Here is a 22045-nt window from a genome sequence, read left to right as displayed (position 1 = left end):
TCAACATGCTCAACTTTGTCTGGCTAAATGGCATTGGTCATGGAAACATACACACACACATTGCTTGACACTCAAGATCCATATTTGAGCCTGAATCATTAATCTGTAATTGATATCTAGGCAGGCTTTTAGCTATCTGAAATGAAGCTGAACTTTGTGGCTTGATTTGATAACCATCTCTATGTTCAAGTTTAACTTTTCTACTTTGAAAATCCTAATTGAGTATTTTTCTTAATATAGATCATACAGTTTTACTTTCTCAACCCCTTTGAGAAAATCAATGCTAAATCCTTCAGAGACAGAAGAAATCTCATGTGGACTCCTGAATCCAGAAAAATTGTTGTGAAGTCATTGTCTGTTGTCAGGCCCTGTTGAAGGATCTATTGTAGGTTTCCTTGCCTTCATCTGAATGTGGTCTGTCACACCATTGACATTGAGTTGAAATGTACGGTTCCATGTGTTGAATAAAGAAAATGATTCAAGGAGGTTTTACTTTTTGTTTTTTTTTCTTGCTATGATAATAAATCAGATCATGATTTTAGTTTAGCAGACAAGTGGCTTTATTTGTCTGTAAGCATATTCTTGCTTATTTAGTTGTGATGGGTACCATATAGTTGGGTGGGTGAATAACGATGTTAGGATGTGTAGTTGATATAGGGTTATTCAATTATTCTGTGATGATGCTGATGTAAAAACTCACAGCAGGTTAATTCTAGGCTTCGTATGCAGTAGAAGAAGATGAGAAGATGCAAAAGAGTGGGTGAATAACGATGTTAGGATGTGTAGTTGATATAGGGTTATTCAATTATTCTGTGATGATGCTGATGTAAAAACTCACAGCAGGTTAATTCTAGGCTTCGTATGCAGTAGAAGAAGATGAGAAGATGCAAAAGAGTGGGTGAATAACGATGTTAGGATGTGTAGTTGATATAGGGTTATTCAATTATTCTGTGATGATGCTGATGTAAAAACTCACAGCAGGTTAATTCTAGGCTTCGTATGCAGTAGAAGAAGATGAGAAGATGCAAAAGAGGGGCTGAAACTCACAATTCCCAATGTGAGAAATCGTGGGGTATGGATGCATATATTTCCAACAAATCAAATAACCCGATCCAAATCCAGTCTTGTCTCAATAGCCTCCCTCAAGTTGTATATGGTCTTCACCATGGACAACTTGGACTTCAATAACGAAAACCTCTACTTAGTCAGCCCTTTTGTAAAAAGGTGTGCTATTTGGTTCTCAGTTCCAACAAACTTGGCTTCAAGTTTATTGTCTTCAATCTCTTATAAAACGTTGGTTGATCTCTATATGTTTTGTCCTTCCGTGATGAATTGGATTCAATTTTTTTTTTATGTCACTCTGATTATCATAGAACAAAATTGATTTTAGAAGCTTCTCATTCAAATCATACAATAAATTCCTTATCTATGCTAACTCTGTAGTAGCTGACATGGCTCGATATACTCATTCAGGCTACTGCTCTTTGCTTGCGATTAGACAAAAAAACAAGATTGTTTCCAAAGAAAACACAGTAACCTGAAATTGACCTTCTTTCATTTGGATCTCCTGCCCAATCAGTGTCTGAAAATGCGATAACAGTAAGAATGTCCTCTCCTGCAGATCTCTTATAAAATAACCTATCACACAATGTTCCTTTCAAATAACGTAAAATCCTCTTTACAACTTCCATATAACTAGATCTTGGCTGATGCATGAACTGAGAAACTTGGTTTACAACATGTCACATCCGACTGATTAAACGTGAGGTGCTACAACATTCCCACTATACTTTGATACTTTGTGGGGTCCTCATATATAAGTCTCCATCAATCGCATAGAGACATTGATGTATTGGAACAAGAGTTAGCAGAGGCTTACAATCACTCGTACTTGTTTTATGCAGGAGATCAACTGTTTATTTATACTGAGTTAAGACAATCTCATCTTGTCTTCCATCTACTTCAACACCCAAGTACTTTAGTCGATAAAGGTCTTTCATCTTGAAGCGTTTACTTGCACTTCTTTTATCTCTTTAATATGACCTTCGGAACTACATGTGACATTGATATTATCCACAAAGATAATTAAAGTCATATATCCCTTACCTTTATAAATAAATAGAGAGTGATTAAGAGGAGATCTATAGAATCCATGCTTTTGAATCTCTAATGAAAAGCTCTCGAACCAGGAGAGAGAAGACCGCTTCAATTCATATATAGCTATTTTAAATATGCACAGATACTGATTCAAATCACTTTCATTACAACGGGGCGGTTACTCCATATAAACTTCCTCCTTTAGATCTCCATGGAGGAATGCATTATTCACATGAAGATGATTCAACACCAACCGTGATTGATGGCCAAAGATAGAATAATCTGGATGGTTCTCATTTTCACCACGGGGTTGAAAGTTTCTTCGTAATCCATACCATTCTCCTATGCGAAACCCTTTGCCACCAATCATGCTTTGTATCTCTCTATACTTCCATTTGGTTTATATTTAATTTTATAGATCCATTTTGATCCTCCAACATTCTTATCTAAGGGTGGGCAACCGGCCCGGCGGCCCGATGGGCCAAGCTGACCCTTTCTGTCATGAGTGGGGTTTGGGCCATAATTTTAGGTCCGGGCCCGTTAGGTACTAGGCTGAAACCCAACCCGTTAATAAGTGGGTCGGGCTGCAGGCTACCGTACCGACCTGATGGGCCTGAGTTATTTATTAAATTTTTTAATAATATGATTTTTTTTATAAATGAACTATTACATTTAATCCATTTTTTGTTAATTTTATGAATGAGTAACTATTACTAGTTATTAATTTTATGTTTTTTATTTAATTCAAATTTTTTGGTATTCTAAGAATTATTGTATTAATTTTATTAAAAAATAACCTATAAATGGGTTTGGATTGGGTTGGGTTGGGTCCAGAGTTACCGGAAGCGCCTAGCTAAAAGGGGAAGCGCGCTTCGGAAGCGCGGAACGTCGCGCTTCCGAAGCATGGGGGGAAGCGTCCCCCTTTTTTGGGAAGCGCGTCCCCCTTTTTTGGGAAGCGCGCTTCCCTTTAATGGGGGACACGTTTCCCTTTAATGGGGGACGCGCTTCCCTTTAATGGGAAGCGCGCTTCCCCCTCGCTTCCCCCACGCTTCCCCCTCGTTTCCCCCACGCTTCCCCTGTTTTTTTTTTTTATTTTTTTGTATTTTTTATTTTTATTTTTTTCGCTTCCCCCTCGCTTCCGAGACGCTTCCTAGGTCGCTTCCGAGACGCTTCCTAGGCCCCCCGCTTCCTAAAATTTTGAAAGTGCCTCGCTTCCCGCTCCCGCTTCCTCAACTGGCAACCATGGTTGGGTCGGACCTGACCCGCTTCACATTGGCCCATTGGGATAATGGGATGGGCCACGGGCTTCTCTTCAAACCCGAGCCCATTAATAATTAGGCCAAAACTTGGCCCATTAGTAAATGGGCTGGGTTGTTGACTGGGCCGGCCCAGTCCATTAGGAGGCTGGTTTGGGCCAGGCCTGTAATGCCTCAAAAATTCAAAGACTGAAAATTTCACTAAAAAAATTTGCTTTTTGAAACACAACGGAAGATATAAACTAACTCTGAATCTTCGGACTCATCACAAGTAAAAGAAATACCACAATAATTATTTTAAAAACATTTCATTTAATTGAACAAATATCAGAGTACATACAAGTCAAAATCACGAAAACTCTGATACAGTTCAAATTAACGTAATCTACAACAAAATCACAATTGAGTCCTCATGTATTGTAGCATCCGCTTGTTCATCTCTGTGAACCTGAAATTTTTTAATAGAAACAAGTGAGACAACTTAATGTCATCGTATGTACTAGTAGACCTCTCTCGGGTCTCTAGTGTGTACAAAATTATATACATAAAATATATCACAATACTCATAAATACATCTAAAAGACCTTTGTTTCAAGCATTTTTTCACAATCATAATAAATATTCATAGGGAAATTTCTTTCTTTAACTGAGCCGAATCAAATTGTAATTAAATAATCATAAAGAATTGTTTACATCTCACAATCCTTTATGAATTACGTATATAATCAAAATAATCATAAAGAACTACTTGCATTTCACATTTCTTTTGTAAATATAAAAATCAATTTACAAAATTAATAAAATAAATAATTATATATTTACATGCCTATCCTATATGCATTAATCATATTATTATCTTTCAAATTAGATTGGTTTTATATTAAATGTCATGCTAGCAAACAATTCACAAAATTTAAGTGACTATCCCGATTCAACATCCTGAGGCACCACTCGCTCATTCTATTGTGAGCATATATACTTCCACCTGGTATTCATTTACAAATTTTCATTTCATATTTTACCCATAGCAGTAGAGAGGCCGACACCAGAGTAAAGGAACATTCATCAAGGCTTCCCGTGACTGTCTATGATCGCAGTCAATTGCTACACATGTACATGGTTTGACTGTTGACATCTTTCATCCGAGTCCATCCCTCTTTATATCAATCGTAGATCAGGGACCAGATCACTCGCCCTTTAGATTTCTTGATCTTGGGTTTTCACCTCACAACCCTTCTCAGGGATAGATTATCTGCTCTTGGGTTTTCACCCTCACAACCCTTCACAGGGATTCCACGGGATGGGTGCAAAGCCCCGATACTACTTGACCGACTCGCTAGTTGTTAAGTTTTCACCATCAAACTAGCTCCACAAATAATAGTGCAACTTCTCTTATCTTTTTGAGATTATCTTTTCAATGCATGCCATTAAAAATAAATGCAGCAGACTCAAAATTCACAATAGTTGCACTTTTGGGTCAATACCCATAAAACATTTCATACAGTCAAAATGCATTAACATGCAGTTACAAAATTTGTCATAATTATATTTAAACATAGATAAGATGATTTGTCATCATGAAGCATGTATTCAATTATAAATGGATCTCTAGATAATTCCAGAATCCATGGTTAACACTCATGACCCAACCACAATCTTGTATGCAATTTTTAGCATACATATTACATACAAGTCTCATAAATAATTCAATTAGATTTAGGGTTTTGAACCCATAATCCCTACAAATAAAAGTGTTGAGTATTTTTTATTAATTTAGGAAAAATAATGCCACCTCAGGACCTTATGATAATAATCTAAATTTCTTAAACTAACTGTAATTCCCTTTTGAGTATTTTAAATTCAAATTAAACAAAATTGCTCATTCGACATTATTTACCCTATAATAGATTACAGTATAAAAATTTGGACAGTATCTGCATTATTTTAGTACAAAAAAAATCTGAAATTATTTTTGAAAATTTTAGCAGTCCTAATTGAGTATGAAAGATCTCAAAATTTATTTAAGAACCTCATCTATTTATGAGAGTAAATGGATTGAGATTTTGACATAATGACCGCATTTTAACTCATAAAGGAAATCCTAAGGGTAGGTACATAACTTATTTGTGAGAGTTTAGGCAGCGCTTTTGCAGCGTGGTTTCAAAGCCTCTGAAAATTTTGGTAGTGCTTTCGCTACACGTTATCAAATTTTCTGATGATGAGCAGAGATTTTCGCAGCCTAACGGTATAACATAAGCATATTGCTCTATTTAAACAAAGAGACGCACAACTAGGTGTAAGTTGTTTTGGTTTATTGCACACGAAGTTGTGCACAGAAGCAATAGTGCAGGTGTGTAGAGAGGTTCACTAGCAAAGGAGAGATGCCGAGAAGGCCACCGGTGCCTTGGGTGGACCGTGAAAAGCACCTTAACAAAGGTGAGGGTGCTAAAAAAGGTACACAGTGGTGAGGGGTTCTGCAAACAAAAGTGGGTGTCCGGTTAAGGCCTCTGGTGCTACGGGTGTCTGTGTAAATACGCCTTGACAGAGGCATATGCGCCTAGAAGTGCACTCTAAGGAGTGCATCCGGTGTCGTGGTTGCACCATATGCAGTGTCTCGAATACGCTTCAAGGATTAACCTACACAAGGGGCGTGCATGTGCACGGCCAAGTCGTAGGAGAGCTCAAATTTACTTACTGTGCTTTGAATCAGACAATACTCCTGCTAGCGGTGCTCCAAAAGCCGGATTTGTTTGGGCAGAGCTCACCCAAACAAATTGAAACCGTAGGAATGTAGAGGTCGAGGTTACGAGTCTTTCTATCAGAACAGATTGAAGAAATAAAGGGGTTTGGGTAGAGTTGTCTAGATAAAGAACCTAGTTTTTAGAGAGAGAAAGAGGGAAATTGGGAGATAGAGAGCTAGAGAGAGAAGGGGAAACAAATTTTTTTAAGGAGAGAGAGAGAGCCCCAAGGGGTATTTATAGCCCAAGGAGAGAAAGAGCTCCTTGCTAGGTGTCCTCTTCTGATTGACCTTCCTCAAAACCATGTTCTGGACCCATGGTTTCTGGAACATGGTTTTGTAAAACTACATTCTGGGCCTATGGTTTCTGGAACATGGTTTTGCAAAACCACTTACGAAAACCATTGGCCTTTGATGGTTTTACAAAAAATGTGAGAATTTTGATTATTATTTTATTTATTTATTTTATAATTTTTATAAATTTCGTTTATTTTTACCAAAATTTCCTTGGTCTGATTCTACATAACCAAGTTGCCACTTGGGTTATGAAAATTACATTTTTACTCCTTTGTGGTTTGGGCATTTACCTGAATATGCCCCTGAGGAGGTAAATTATCATTTTACCTTTGTATAATTTAACTATTTTCCTGAAAATACCCTTGAGTCATAAATTATCATTTTACCCTTAAGACAATTTTATTATTTTTTAGAATATACCCTTGAGTTATGAAATTACTGTTTTGTCCCTGAACAATTTAAATACTTTCCAGCATATATCCCTGAATTTTGGATCTAGATTAACATTCAGATATGTTAAAAATATCCATTTGGATATTGTTCATATCTGTTTAAAGGATCCACTCACTATGGATTTGGATCAGTATCCAGAACAAACAAAGGATTCAGATCCTTATCTCACTTTGTTCGAGCTTCTGAACCTCGAATCTCACTTAGATTCGACTCAAATTTGATAGGGTTCAAGCTTACTTCAAATATTTCAAACCAGAATAAAAGAATTTATTAAACCTTTAAAATTTTCAGGTATTACGAGGCTGGCCCGATGCCCACCCCTATTCTTATCATGAGGTCTTCTCATTACTTCCCATGTCTAACACTAGGGCAAAGTTTTCATCTCTTCATTCTTCGCTTCAATCCATCTTTTATTTCGGGCTGCCTAATTTTAAAAAACGGGTTCCTCTTGTTTTTCAATTTGCAATAAAAAAACCTGATGGTCCTATTGAAACTCTCATAACTAACTCATCTTTCAATAGGATGTCTGATTGGAGCTGATCTCTTTAATTCTAACATATTTGGGGCTGATTCATGATATATCGCTGTGTCATTTGCATTATCTTAATTGTCTAACCGCTGCATATGCCTATGTTAGCCACTACATTTTTTTTCTTTTAATGTATACCATTCCTTTATATTTCCCATCTCATCTGTGAAGATTTGTTTGCAGTTGCTTGAGTTTCATCAACATTCAAATCCTTGACTTGCTGTCCATGATTTTCTGAGGCCTCATGAGGAATAGAGAACAACTCTTCACTCAACTGTGGATGATAGTACTTTGCATTCTTCTGTCCCTGACCTGCACTAGAGTTATATTCTATGTCACATGGTTGCGGGTGCGGGTGCGACACGGGTGCGGCGCAATTTTAAAAATTTTGGACACGGGGACTCAGCTATATATATAATAATAATAATATATCCAGTGTGTGCACATATCTATATAAATTTTGGACACGGGGACTCGACTCGTGACTCTTCCGAGTTGTCTCAGATCCTGAACTAACCGAGTTAAAATAGTAGTATAACTGGGTTAGAACCAAACTCGACTGAGTTTATCATTGACTCGGCCGAGTCTTAGCTACCATGGGAATAAAGCATCATCAAGGTATTAATTAAAAGCATTAACTAAAAGCATGTTCTGGTAAATACATTAAACATCTTTTGCAGTTTTGCTAAAATTGATAACATTAATTAAAAGCATTAAAAGCTTTTAATTTTTCAAAGCTAGATTTGAAAAAGAGAGAGAGATCTCGGTGGATGAAAAAGTGTTGCTATTCGTGAATGATAATATTAGCTTTTATAAGAGAGAGAACTCAGTGGATGAAAAGTGTTGGTACTCGTGGATGAGAATTTATTAGCTTTTAAGATTGAGAGAGAGAATTAAATGATAATATTTAAGAATAAATTTTTTTTCTGGGGCTTATGTTTGAGACTCATGCTATATATATATATATATATATATATATATATATATTTAAAAAAATATATAAAAAGATCAATTTTTTTTGTTTTTTGCCCTAAAAATAGACATTTTGGACTAAGTCAATGTTGACCGAGTCCAAAACAAGGACGGACTCGGCCTCGACTCGTTGACCGAGTCTGACTCAGCGTTGACCGAATTCGGTCCGTGTCCGTGTCCGCACCCGTGTCGGGGCGTGTCGACTCGGGTGCGGCGCCTCCCTAGCCGAGTCCGTGTGACATATGTTATACTTAAAACAAGTTTCATCAAATATAACATTTCTACATTATAGTATAGCCAACAAACTTATAAACATGAGCTCTGGCTTCAAACTTATTTCTTAATGTTCTATCTACATGAACATAACAAATGCATCCACAATCATAATTAGAGTGTTTGCCAAACAAAATATAGTAAGGAGACTTATGACCCAAAGTCCTCATGGGCAACATTTTTATGATATGCACGGCCAAATTAAAAGCCTATGTCCAAAGATAATAGGGATCACTATTCTCATCGCCAATGCACTTTCAGCAACATGGTGATTCTTCATTTCAGCAATGTCATTTTGCTGCAGGTGCGAGGGCAAGACACTCTTTGGTTGATTCCATTACTTTCAAGATGGTTTATAAAATCTTTTGAAGAATATTTGCCTTCACCATTGCATTAAAAATTAATGATAGGCATAGAGAAGTGGTTTTTAACTAAAGCATGAAATTTCTTGAATATACTAAAACCTTCATGTTTGAACTTCATAAAGTATATCCAAGTATGGTGAGAATAATCATTAATGAAAGAAATATATTAACGACTACCATAAGATGGAACAATGGGTGCTGGTCCCCAAACATCGAAATCCACAATTTCAAAAGGCTTCGAAGATCTTTTATTTTATGAATTAAAAGGAAGAACATGATTTTTTGATAACTGACAACTAGGACAAATAGAATTAACAAACTCATCACATAAACTGGACTCATGAGTAAGACTACTGAAAACTAATCTCTCAATAAAACCACAACTACAATGGGCAAGTCGATTGTGCCAAACATTGCTCTTATTGGACTTAGGCGTACTAAGTAAAATTGGTGAACTCAACGACTTTGAATCAGGCCTTGAAATAATACTGACTAATTTGGATGAGGGACCTTCCTTGAAAATGTACATATTGCCTTGAAGATCCTTGACATAAATGGAGGTTGGAGTAAATATAACACAAGAATTGGTATTATCAACTAACTTATAAACAAACAAAATTCTTTTGAATATTTTGGACAAAGAAAATACTTGATAGATCAATAGATTTAGAATTAGGCAAAGAAATAGAAGCATCCCCAGTGTGTGCGATGGGGTGACAAGACCCATCTCCAGTAAAAATACTATCTTTATCAAAATAAGGAACCAACATAAGAAGCTTACCTTCGTCCCTAGTGATGTGGTCAGAGGGCCCCAAATTTACATAACACAATCTTTGATCGTTCTGCTTCAAATCGAGTCCAAGAAGAGCTACTAACATCAACTGCTTATCCCCAATTGACTGTCCTGCAGAGGTTTTTCCTTCACTTGCTTGGGTAGCAGGCTGAGTTTTTGTATGATTCTTATTTTGAGCAGTAGCTTGAGTATTATATCTTAGATCATCCTTAAACCAACAACTGGCTATGACATGTCCAGGCTTTTTGCAAATATAGCAAGGGAACCTCTTTCTTGATTATTTCCCATTGGAAGTGTGTTAGGCAATGACAATAAACCTCGACCTCCTTGATTTCTTCCACATCCACAACCTCTACCACCCATTGGACCTCTTCTACGTGTCACTACAATAGCAAGGACATCATGTGAGTCTCCTAAACCATTAGATGATTCTCCATCCACACTATTTAGGGACATTTCATAATGAAACAACTTCCCTTTAAAATCATCAAAAGAGGGAAGTGAGAATAAGTCATGGCAAGAACATGGAACTCGGGTCCTAGGCCATTGAGTACTTGGTGAATCTTGTCTCTCTTTAAAACTTGATTCCCAACTAGAGTCAGCTGATCTATGCTGAATTTCACCTTATTAAAATATTTTAGAACCAACATTGTTCCCTTCTTGAGGCTTTAAAACTCCTTCAAAAACATAATCCTCCACTGTGAGATCCGAGAGTATGTTTGTGCTAATTTTGCCCACAACTCCATGGCAGCACAGTCATTATATAAAGTAGATGTGATATAAGCAACTAATGCTTGGTCTTTCTTCATCCAAACCGCATAATCTGGATTTATGACAACAATAGTAGATATAACAACCCCTTTGTCATCTTTTTTTTCCTACATTAGAAACTATGATGTGATCATAAAGGTCCCATCAAGATGCCCTGAAAGGTCATGACTAAGAATGAAAGGGACAATTTGACACTTTCAAGTTAAAAAATTTGAGTGTTTCAGCTTCTTAGAAACAAGTTGGGTGAGAAGATTAGAAGATAGAATGGATTGAGAAGTATTTGAATTTATATCAACAATAAACAGGACCCAAGGAGAGAACAAATAAAGAAAAAGAAGAAACAGAGATGAAAATAAGTAAAATCAGGTCATGGCCCAAGTTATGAAACAGGGCACGACACAAAAGTATTGAATTCATGCCTCAAAATTTGATATGTGACAAACAAAAATATGTGGAATCACAAAAACCAACTTGCTCGGACTGATCTGTGTTTTTTTCCTCAGATCACGACTACTAGAGATTAATCACAGGTCTGACATGAGCCCAGAAAATAAACAATTTCCAATAATAAAAAAAAGGATCGATAGCCCAAAATAAAGATAGTGTATTTCGTGAAATAGGAAATTCTATTTCATGTCAATAGGGCTACCTTCATCTGGTCTATGAGGATATCAAATCTGATCAGATTATCAAACACCAGAGATGAGTAGATTAAGGAAACAATAAGATCAGAGTCAATAGTTCGTGAGAAAACAGATTGGGAATCAAAGAAAGAAAGAACAGGCCAAGATTTTTATAATAAAGAAACCCAATAAGGAGACAAGAGAGGAACATTCAAAAGAAGAGAAATAAGAAGGAGAAGACACCTTTCAAGGCCTCTCTTGATGTGCTCGATGTGGATCCTCGTGCTCTAATACCATGTAAGAACGCACATCAGGTTGATTCCAGGCTTCGTATGCAGTAGAAGAAGATGAGAAGATGCAAAAGAGAGGATGAAACTCATGATTCTCAATGTGGGAAGTTGTGTGGTATGGTGTATATATTTCCAAACAAGTCAAATAACCCAATCCAAATCCAGTCACGGCTCAATGGCTGATAGAAAGGATGCTTTTCATAGTAGCAGATTTTACTTTTAGGCTAACGTTTCTAGAATAATGTATAACCTATCTATGCCATATTCTTGGTGATAACCTATTGTGGTGGCTTGATTTCTATGAACTAGTATAGAAGTCCATGTACTGTTCTTTTTGGATCATGAACAGTAATCCATAGCATCTTTTCTGGATCTCAAACTTCTTTCTAGCTTTCAAACTCTGGTTATAACTGATGCATAACTCCTTACAGAGGCAAGCCTCAACATAGTGTGCGTTGAGATTTTTGAAGTTCCTGGGGGAGCTGGAAATACAAGAATGAATTGCAGTCCTTTGACCCTATCATTGTGCGATTCCTATGAGACAGGTTTTTGTTTGATATGACAACCATGTCCTATTTGATTGTGGAATTTCTGTCTCATTAGTCTGGTGATTCAAGGGCGACTTGCTGAAGCAAAATGTTATTTTGGGTGATAACTTATTGAGACAGCAAGCGTACACTATCATCACAGTAACCATTTGTTCTTTTCTAGAATTTTGTATGAGTACATTACCTATTCTACTGCAGACCTTGGAATAGCCTTCAATAGTCAAAAGAGGAGGCTGCTTTGTACCTGAACTGGTGATAAGATTGTTTCCGCTTGTCAGAATTGAGTTGCTTCCTGTGATAAATTTCTATCCTGGACCTAGTAGCTTGAGATTTTAATTATCTCATATGAATTGACGTTGAAGCTACATATTGCAACCATCATATCCTGCATACCAGTACTACTTTTATCATTCTGGTATGGTGTGAGCACCAATGCTAGTATTAGCATGAGTTTCTGTCCTTTCCCGGGTTTGGACGATTGGATGCTTTAAATTTGATAGATGATTGATTTGTTTAACCATAAAGGTTTGTTAACATGGAGTGGTTTTTTCATCCATTGGATTATCCAGTGACAGATTTTCTGCAAGTTCCAACTTCGAAATTTGTCTCAGTCCATGATGCCGTGTGCACAGAGAACCAACCACATTCTCGGCACTGTCACCTTTGATCTCAAGGGAACCAGCCACATTCTCTTTGACTGTCTTCATCATGAGAACATGTATATTTATTTGTCAACCTTTCTTCTCTTGATAGTGATGGGAGGGGATACACTACATTCCTTTATAATTGAAGCAATTAGTGATTGGGAATTGTATATGGAGCATCAGTGTTGGATGGGGTTGCCAGGCGATTCCTATTGATAGTGTGTAAGCCTTTGCTCTCCAGATCTCACTTGGCACTGGATCTTATTTTAGCATAATTTTTGCATATTCAATCTCCCTGAGCTCTCAGCAATAGATATGAAGAATATCCCCGTAACAATTTACAATTTTACATTGTCTCAAAGAAGTTTCCTCAGTGTCAAGTTTAGTTGAATGGTATGATGCAACATATTTCTACTAAAGGAAAGTTCATGGGTGGATGATGTTATTTGGCTTATGACAAATCACAGCTTCAGAAATAGAATGTGAGAGCAGTTCAGGAGTCAAAATTGAAAAAATGGACATATTTTAAGAGGACTCATGAATCAAGACACGAGAAAACATTGGAATCAACACAGATTTAGCCTGGAGTGGTGGAGAAGCAAGGAAAACATAAATTATTTTAATTGCAATCATAGTTCTAAGCTGCATTTGGGAATCATTGGATCACTTTATTTAAAATAATAGCATGAAAATGTGCATATAAAATTATTATGCTGCATTCAAGCCTACGTCACATGGATATGGCTGCGGATATGGGGATATGTCCATTTTATGAAGTTTTCAATATGACTATTATATAAGGGATACGATACAGGGGCCAAACTGTAGTATCCGTGTGAGATAAGATTCAAAGTTTCAAACCATGATTATGCATACAATTTTCAAAGCAAAAATGTTTACAAGCAATAAGCTTAGTTTGTAAGCAAACATATTAGAATTAATAACTTGTGTAACATTTGATGTGTATTATATTTCTGCCTTCACACCTAGTTATGGACATGTAAATCATTTTTTGCATGCTTTTGATAATAACAGTACTTCCTAACAGAAGTTCGTTCAAAAATTGAGGTTTTCCTTTTCCAAGAATCATGATTCTTTAAAACTCGAGAATTTGTGATTCTTGAATTAATAAATCATAATTCTTGGGTTTGAAGAATCATGATTTCCAATAGCAAGAACCATGATTCCTCACTGCTTTCTACTTGTTTTGTAAGTGGGGTGCATTCTTCATCTTCTGAATTTGTTTTCCTATGAAGCAGGCTTTCCCAATATGCCCAGGCACTTCCGATAACAGGGTGTCAAATATCTTAACTTGCATCCATTCTTATTACCTTTGAAATATGTCTAATTACATTAGATTCACTGATGCGCTCTGTTGAGTTTCATGTTCGTATTACAGTTTGTAGATAACTTTTTTATTTATTTATTACTCAAAGAAACTGCATCTGGGATCAAAGACCTAGTCACGCTGGCTCAGCCTGCCATACCTATGATCATCGTTCCAGGTGTAAAACTCTGAAGCTAGGACCCTTGCCTCAGTGCCTATGCTGGGCATTGGCTTGTGCAGGGGTGATGCCCGTAGGAAACGAACCTTGACTGCCTGTCTGACAGCCAAGGCCCAACCCCACTACGCCAATCCCCTTGGGGCTAGTTTATAGATAACTTGCATGCACATTTTTTTGGCTAAGCTGGGTAGTGCCAGTATAACTCATAACTGAGGCCAACAATCCTCAGTTAATAATAGGCCAAGGCACATGATTAATGGATAAGAGACCATTAAGACATTTAAGGTCTTGCTAGTTGCATTGTTATTACATGATCTGAGCTCATCACTTCTGATTAGTATTGTTGAAAACCATGAGTCATCGAAGTTCACTATCATTAGCTGCAATCTAGAAATTTTACTATTATTTTTTTGGGCATTTCCTATATGGTTTCTGATTGGCCAGTTCAGTAAGTTTTCATTGTTTGCAGGGGCATGGGAATGACTTTGACTACTTTGAGCCCATGATGGTAAACTTTGGCAAGAGTATCAGTGTACTTCATGTTTCATGTGGGTTCAACCACACTGGTGCCATATTCATGTACTTGTAGTATTCATTCCACCTTCCATTTATATGCGGGAACAAATTCTTTTTCATCATAACTAATTTATCCATAAAAAAGTGGTCCTTTTGTAAAGGCTGTACCATGTAGATCAGCAAGCAATCATCTTGTTTGCCTTGGAAATTGTGGGATGTACTATTGTTTCTTTAAATGTGATTTCCTAGCCAAACCATCTCTGGTGAAAGCTGTGATAGCATGATTGCAGAGACTTGAACAATCAAGCTGGCACTCATGCTGCTGGGGTTTCTGGGGATTAACAAAAACTATTGGAGAATTTTGGCGGCGGAATATTTTGGTGGGCTTGTATTTTCGAATATTAAAGGTGGTGAACAACTTTTATATAAAAAATCCTTATTCTGAAAGGAAAACAGTTACCACACTATGGAAGCTTTAAAACAGATCGCCATGACTTTGTGCTGCAAACTGTAAAGGTGTAATTGTGAATTTGCAAAAAGCCTTCTTGCTCTTTTTGTTAATCTCTTGTTTCAATGGCAGAACATGATGGGAAGAAGAGGGAAAGTTTGAGATAGAAATGGAGAAGATAAGTTGTCTGTTTTTTTGCCTTCTCTTTGTTTTCTTTCTTTTACTCTAATTTTTTTCTTACCCTTCTTCTTTGTTAAAGAATAAGATTGTGCTTTTCCTCTTGATTTACTTTCTTCTTCGCCCCCCATCTTGATTATCAACTAGTAAACAAGTTAAACTGTGTGACTGAACTTGGTCAATAACTTCTCTCCTGTGTCCGTAGGTTATGGGCCCCAAGCTCGTTTGAAGTCATGTGAGGTGTGTGTTTCATTAGGTTGAAATAAAATATTTTTCAATAATGAATAATATTTATATCGCAAAATTTGTGTGCGAAATAGGTTATTATATTATTTTGTGGAGTTCAATTTCTTGTGGTGTTATCCAAGCTACGCTAGTCTATGACAGGGAAGTTTTTTTTTTTTTTGGGGGGGGGGGGGGGGGGGGGTGGGGGGGTTGGTGTGGTGGTGGTAATCTAGGGAACTTTGAATGCAAGATTGGAACTACATCTACCATGCAGTCAATACTGTGCATGCCTTGAGAAATGGTGTAATTTATGCCTATTGACATGTTTTTTTTGTTTTGGGGTGGTAGGGCCGCTGCGTATCTTATATATGGCATACATATGCCATGTGCATATAGGAGCTAAGTTGGGCGAAAATGAAAACCTACACAATAGAAAACCTCTCAAATCTACCCAATAAGAAACATTATTAGATTTTAGTCTTTTTTCAAAATTCTGACCTTACAGATGTATTAAATAGACACTTGAATCATGCATTTTGGATGGATAAAATGGTATTTGGAGCTTCAAAAATTTATAAACTAGTAGGCCATTGACTTTTGAAACCTTATAAAAACATATTCATACATCAGAATCAAATGCTTCCAGAACTGATTCTTGTAAAAACAACCGCATATATCACATCTGAAAGGGCAGAATTTAAAAAAAATATATCGAAAATCTGATAAATGTTTGTGTGTAGGTTGTTTGGGAGGTTTTCTATTGGGTAGGATTTCATTCCCCTCCATATTGGCACACTTTGTTTGAAGACAAGAAATTCATTTATTACATATTTGTTGCTCAATTGCAAATGTTTGGTAGTGCTGTCAATGGGTTGGATTAAGTTTGGGCTGGGTCGGGTCGGGTCAACCCTGTTCTGTGCATATAAAATAACAATCAGGTCCCTGTATTACTCGGGTCAGAGATCAAGGAAGCCATATCCGACCAAATTACTATTGTGACTTCCCAAATCCGAATCCGGATAAGCCTATTAACAGATTGGATTGATGTTGGGTCTGGTTGGAATCTAGATTTTAAAATATAATGCTTACACTTTCGACAAAAGGCGTCTTGGTATACTGGTACCTGCCTTCATTATAAGGGGTTTGGAGTTTGATTCCTATCAGCGTTCTTTGTTTTTTATATTCTTTTTACTCGGTTGGGTCGGATTTGATATCTGAACAAATCATTCTTTCACTGTATTCGACCCTATTCTTTATCATTATGAACATGCCCAGATCCAAAACTGGCCAGGTTTTAGAAAACAAGCTCAGACCGGGTAATTTTTTATACAGGTCAGTTTTTTGGGCCAAACCCAGCAATACAGATCCAGGTTGGGTTGGGTATCTGAGACAAACCCGACCCATTGACAGCCCTAATATTTGTGCATTTTAGGAAGGCAAGGAAGAGGCGTGATTTAAGTACTATGTTATTAATTAATGTTCATTTAACCATTTATTTTTTATCAATCTTATACTTTTCATCGCAATTATTTTAAGTATAAAAAAGCTTACAAATAGATATTATTTTTTAGTAGGAATGTTTATGTCTTAGTTTTTTTTAATGACAAGGAACCCTCACCAAAGCAAGGAAAACCCCCGGTGGCATCCCACAACCATGCCTTACGTGGCCCACCTCTGAACAGATACACCCATGCACCAGAGGGATTTGATCCAGCGTTTTTCATATCAATGCACTCACAACCACCCTGCTAGCCATCCAGGAGACTCCCGCAGTGCTTATTAAGCTCTTAGTTATACCATAAAAACCTAAAAGGATGCAGCAAAAGGTGTATGTGTGTGTGTTATGTAGCAGTTGGCCTGTGCTAACCAACTTATGTGGGTGAGGAAGATGCAACTGGAGGCGCCACCAGTAGGATGTAGTTGGTCAGTAGGAAGAATTTGTGGACCCTGTGACGGTTGGGAATAGCTGGTGGTGGTGAATGCTACCGATGACAGACCCATCTTTTGCCGGATTCAGGTGGTGGGTAAGAGGGGAAAAGATGAGCGACCACACTTTGCAGTTTGTAAGCAGAGCGCGATGGAATGAATGACCAGAGATTTCTATTTTCAAGGAATGGGGAGGAAGATTTGCTTCACCATTGTTAGGGAGTGGAAGATGGGAGTAGGTTATATTTGAAAGATCCTCGGGTGGAGAATATGACTGTTGGAGTAGCAACTTGGCTGAGATTTTAACGGCTAGATTTAAATCTGTTGGGAGGAAGGAGTTTTTCCCCCAAAGTGGGTAGTCTTGCTTTTTCTTCTGATTGCGTTAGCCCTATGTTTCATGAGAAAAATATCACCATCTTTTGTTGAAATATAAGGGTTTTTTTTTTACGAAAAAATGATCGTACAAATAATTTGACTTGATTTCCTAAAAACCTTATAATTTTTTATATTCTCTCGCTGTCAAAAATCACAAATACCTGAAATCGTTAAAACCCTTTTATTCTTCACAATTATAAATTTAGGCCTTATTGCGATAAAATTATACCGTCCATGTCCAACTCTCACTTAAATCCAGAATCATGTTTTTTTAAGCGGACCTCATGAACTTGCATAGATTTATTTGCAAAATTTTGATAAAAACTGAAACCACCAAAATTGTAAATATCCTACCCTTTCACATATATGTCAATATTTCACATAAATATATTTGTGAAACACCTCTCGCAAATATCCTACTTTTTCACATATACTTCTCGAAATCACATAAATTTATGTGTGAAACTTTAAAGGAAAACAACAAAATCATAAATCTCCTACTTAAATATTTGCAAAATTTTTATTATATGTAGGTTTTCTTAATATTTGCGATTTTGTCAAATCATATATTCAGTTTTTATTTAAGGGTTTTTTCTTCTTGTTTATGTCGATAAAAAAATTCTATGTAGAACTCATCGTTCTACCTACTCTTATCGCTACACCTACTCTTATAGCGGTATATCTATCAAAAGTGGTTTGCAAAGCAAGTCGACCTAAGGTTAATAAACGAATAACAAAATACAAAGATGTTTTGCTATATAAGTGTTGTGTATGTGGTGAGGTTTACCATAATAGGCGAAAACATGAATGACAATATATATATATATAGTATTGTTTAATTAATTGCTTCTTTGTATGCATAATCAGTGTTGTTTAATTAATTGTTTATTTGTGTATATATCTAGTATTTTTTAATTGATTGTTTGTGTATATCAAGGTAGTTTGAGATGTATAGCCATACCTGTTCTCGCACTACGAAGAAATTCAAACAGCCCCAAGGTTCGAACAACAATGAACAAATGTTCATACATCAGGTATAAGCAATATCTTGAATCATGTGTGTATATTTGATATTAATTATATATAATTTATTTTATTATTAAGAACATGTTAATGAGAAAGGAAGAACTATAAAAAAGAACACCTAAAGCCGAAAGAGTATGAGTTTGGCAAAAAACTCTCTTGGCAAGTGATGTAAGTTAGTTTTGCACATTCTTTTATTTATTTATTTTTTTACGTTTGCAAGTTATTTTGTTTTTTCTTTTGTTACTACATTGGATTTACTATGTAGCACCTAGCAATATTCGTAGAAAGACTCTCACAAGGGAGGTCAACTGACTGATTGAAGAGGAACGACTTGTCGTATCATTTTCTTGATGCTGACAAAGTATGTTTTTATATAACTTTGCATACTTACAAATAAATTTTCACATGCACAATGACATTACACTAGATTTATGTTGCACCTCTTAATTTCTTTCAACTGGAGCAATAAGCAATGAGTTCTTTAAAAAATGAATATGAAGAAAAAAAACTTCAAGCTATATAATTACACGTCAAACACATATTTAGCAGATAAAAACTTCAACCAAATAATACGATAACATAACTTACTCAATAATGTGCTTGTTTTTTTTGTTTATATTTGTTATCTCATTTTCATGTATATGTGTTGCAGGTTTATTTTTTTAGCGAAATGTGTGTAACTGGTATAAAGATTGGATAATGCAGAACATGAAGAGTATTCCTCAACAAGAGAATGAGTAACTACTTTGCATTTGTTTGTTAACTCATTTTGTATATGTACATGTTTTTTACTTTATATTTTTTCATTTTACATGTATGACTGTGGTATATTTGTCATACAATATATGCAGTACTTGAACAAAAGTTAGAGATTGAACTTCACACATGTATGTATTTATATATCAGTTGTTAACTAGTTTGAGATGTTCACTATAGTTAGTTATTGCTAATAAAGGGTTATTTTCAGCAAGATGGCACAAATATAAGTAATTGTATGATAAAGTTCTGCAAACACACAAAAAAAAGAGCTTCTAAGAGCACGAAAGACAATAAAAAAATGAAGACATCGGTTAAAGAGGTGTCAGAAGAGTCTGTCCAGTTAGCTGAGCTTTGGAAAATCATGCATCTTTGTGATAGATCAAGTTAAGCTTACATTTGTAATTAGATGGATCAAATTAAACTTTGTAATTGAATGGATCAAGTTAAACTTTGTAATAAAGCCCATGTATTGAATGTAACTTTGTAATTGTTAAACTTTAAATTATCTAATTTCTTGTAAACCAATTGTATTTAATTCTATGTTAATCATATTGACTTGTCTATACATGAAAAAACAATTTTGCAAAGCTGTCAATTTTTTGTCAATCAGTGAGATTTTTGCAAATATATATCATGAGTTTTTGAAACATATATGAAAAAAAAGTATGATGTATGCAAATGAGTTGATAATAATTGCCATAAATAGTAGCCAAAAGGAAAACATATTGGGGACCACTGGTTGAAGACAAAAGACAAAAAAAAATCCTTTATTATGTGAAAATAAGTAGGTTGGAGACCACAACAGGTTTATATATTATTTGAGAAATCTGTAAAAAATAAGAAATATTGTACATTTGTCATAATTTCACAAATATTTAACTACAATATTTGCGATATAAAAAGATTCACAAATAATTTTATGTGAGATATGCAAATAAATAATATATTTGCAAATTTAGTGGTAAGTGGTTTCATACATAAATTTAAGCGATTTTAGAAAGTATATGCCAAAAAGATATTTGCGAAAGGTGTTTCACAAATATATTTATGCAAAATATTGACTTATATGCAAAAAAGTGGTATACCAAAAATTCACAAATAAATTTATACGAGTTCGTAAAGTCCACTTAAAAAAACCTGCAATTCCGTATTTAAGTTGCAATTGAACCTAACCGACCAGCATTACAATTTTATCAATTCTATCGCAATAAGGCCTAAATTCACAGTTGTAAAGGATAAAAGAGTATGTCGAATATTTACAATTTTAGACATCAAAAGAATATAAAAAATTGTAAGGTTTTTAAAAAATTAGGCCAAATTATCCATACAGTACTGCAATTTTCCATTTTTTTAATGCAGTTTTACATTTTATATTTATGCAGATATTTCCCCATGATTTTCTCCAAAACTAAGTTTTTTTTAGTTTCATCGCAGAAATTTCTTTCCTTATTGACAATTTCTGGTTATAAAATTTCACAAACTATACCCAGGTTCATGTATTAATCAGACCTTCGGATCCCAGACCCGGGTCTTATTCAGCTCGTTTTATCGATCACCATACCGAGACCCTATAGGGTTTGGTTAGGAACCGGTCCGGTAAACCCAACCAGTTGATACCCCCAGCGACAACGTTAAATACAGCTGAATGAACCAACTGATTGTGGATGCAGTTGATTAAAACAAGTAAAAGAAATCATGACTAATTAGTAGCAAGAAACCAAATAATTAGCTGGTATCACACCACTAGCAACAATTCAAATAGGACGATACACCTGTGAAAGAGCCTAACAAGATTGAAAAATACAACTTGACAACAAAGAACATGAATACGCTTTGCACCAAATGGCCACTCAGTTGGCATTAACTTCGTCCCTAGAACGCACACAATAAGGAAAAACTTACCAAGAGAACAATCCTCTGATAAGCAAATAAACTTATGCCACAATTTTGAACATCAACAAGACATGCAAGGACACCTTCAAAGATTTCTCAACACAACGAAAAATAGTTTCAGAATTGTATTGGTTTGCTACAAGGGGCATTTTTTATGACAAGAAAAATAGGGAAAAAAGATTTTAGCTATTTTCCGACATACAGATGAATGGAGACTATTCTTCACATTCACACATGCTATGGGCAACATTCTTCACACAGCAAAGTCATAACGCAAAGTTTTGATACAGGTGAGAGAAAATCAGAGTGGAATTTTCCTGTTAGGATGCACGTGAAGATAAGTTATCATAAACTTTGAATTTCATGTAAAAGGAATCTTGCCCAATGGATATCACCAAAAGGAAAACCTTGTGTGTCGACAACCATCTGTAAAGAGGAAGTGGATTGCATGAAGCTCTCATGCGATAAGCAATAAAATCATGCTCACAAACAAAATCTCTACAATAATAACAAAAATGCATCAGCCAACAGGTGAAACGCAAAGGAC

The 22045-nt window shown here is 35.8% G+C and overlaps 1 protein-coding gene across 9 annotated transcripts in view; it reads left to right on the top strand.

Moving 5' to 3' along the window:
- Positions 1 to 19810, top strand: part of RUG1 (Regulator of chromosome condensation (RCC1) family protein) — a 59412-nt gene extending 39602 nt beyond the window's left edge. For 3 of the 9 annotated variants that reach the window (XM_090003652.1, XM_090003653.1, XM_090003646.1), the window contains one exon: positions 14623 to 15133. In XM_090003652.1, the coding sequence (XP_089859778.1) occupies positions 14623 to 14742 (120 nt within the window). In that variant the 3' untranslated portion in view covers positions 14743 to 15133. Of the gene's footprint in view, positions 1 to 240; positions 486 to 14622; positions 15134 to 18757; positions 18857 to 19498 lie in introns of those variants that run through there. The other 6 variants (XM_090003647.1, XM_090003651.1, XM_090003645.1 and 3 more) reach the window with 3 other exon arrangements.
- Positions 19811 to 22045: the final 2235 nt, after the last annotated feature.

The sequence above is a fragment of the Nuphar pumila genome, chromosome 4, assembly GCF_984573655.1.
Source record: "Nuphar pumila chromosome 4, dmNupPumi1.hap1.1, whole genome shotgun sequence".
Classification (NCBI taxonomy): Eukaryota; Viridiplantae; Streptophyta; class Magnoliopsida; order Nymphaeales; family Nymphaeaceae; genus Nuphar; species Nuphar pumila.
The sequence above is the reverse complement of the archived record's forward strand: the minus strand, read 5'-3'. Positions and strand labels throughout refer to the sequence as shown.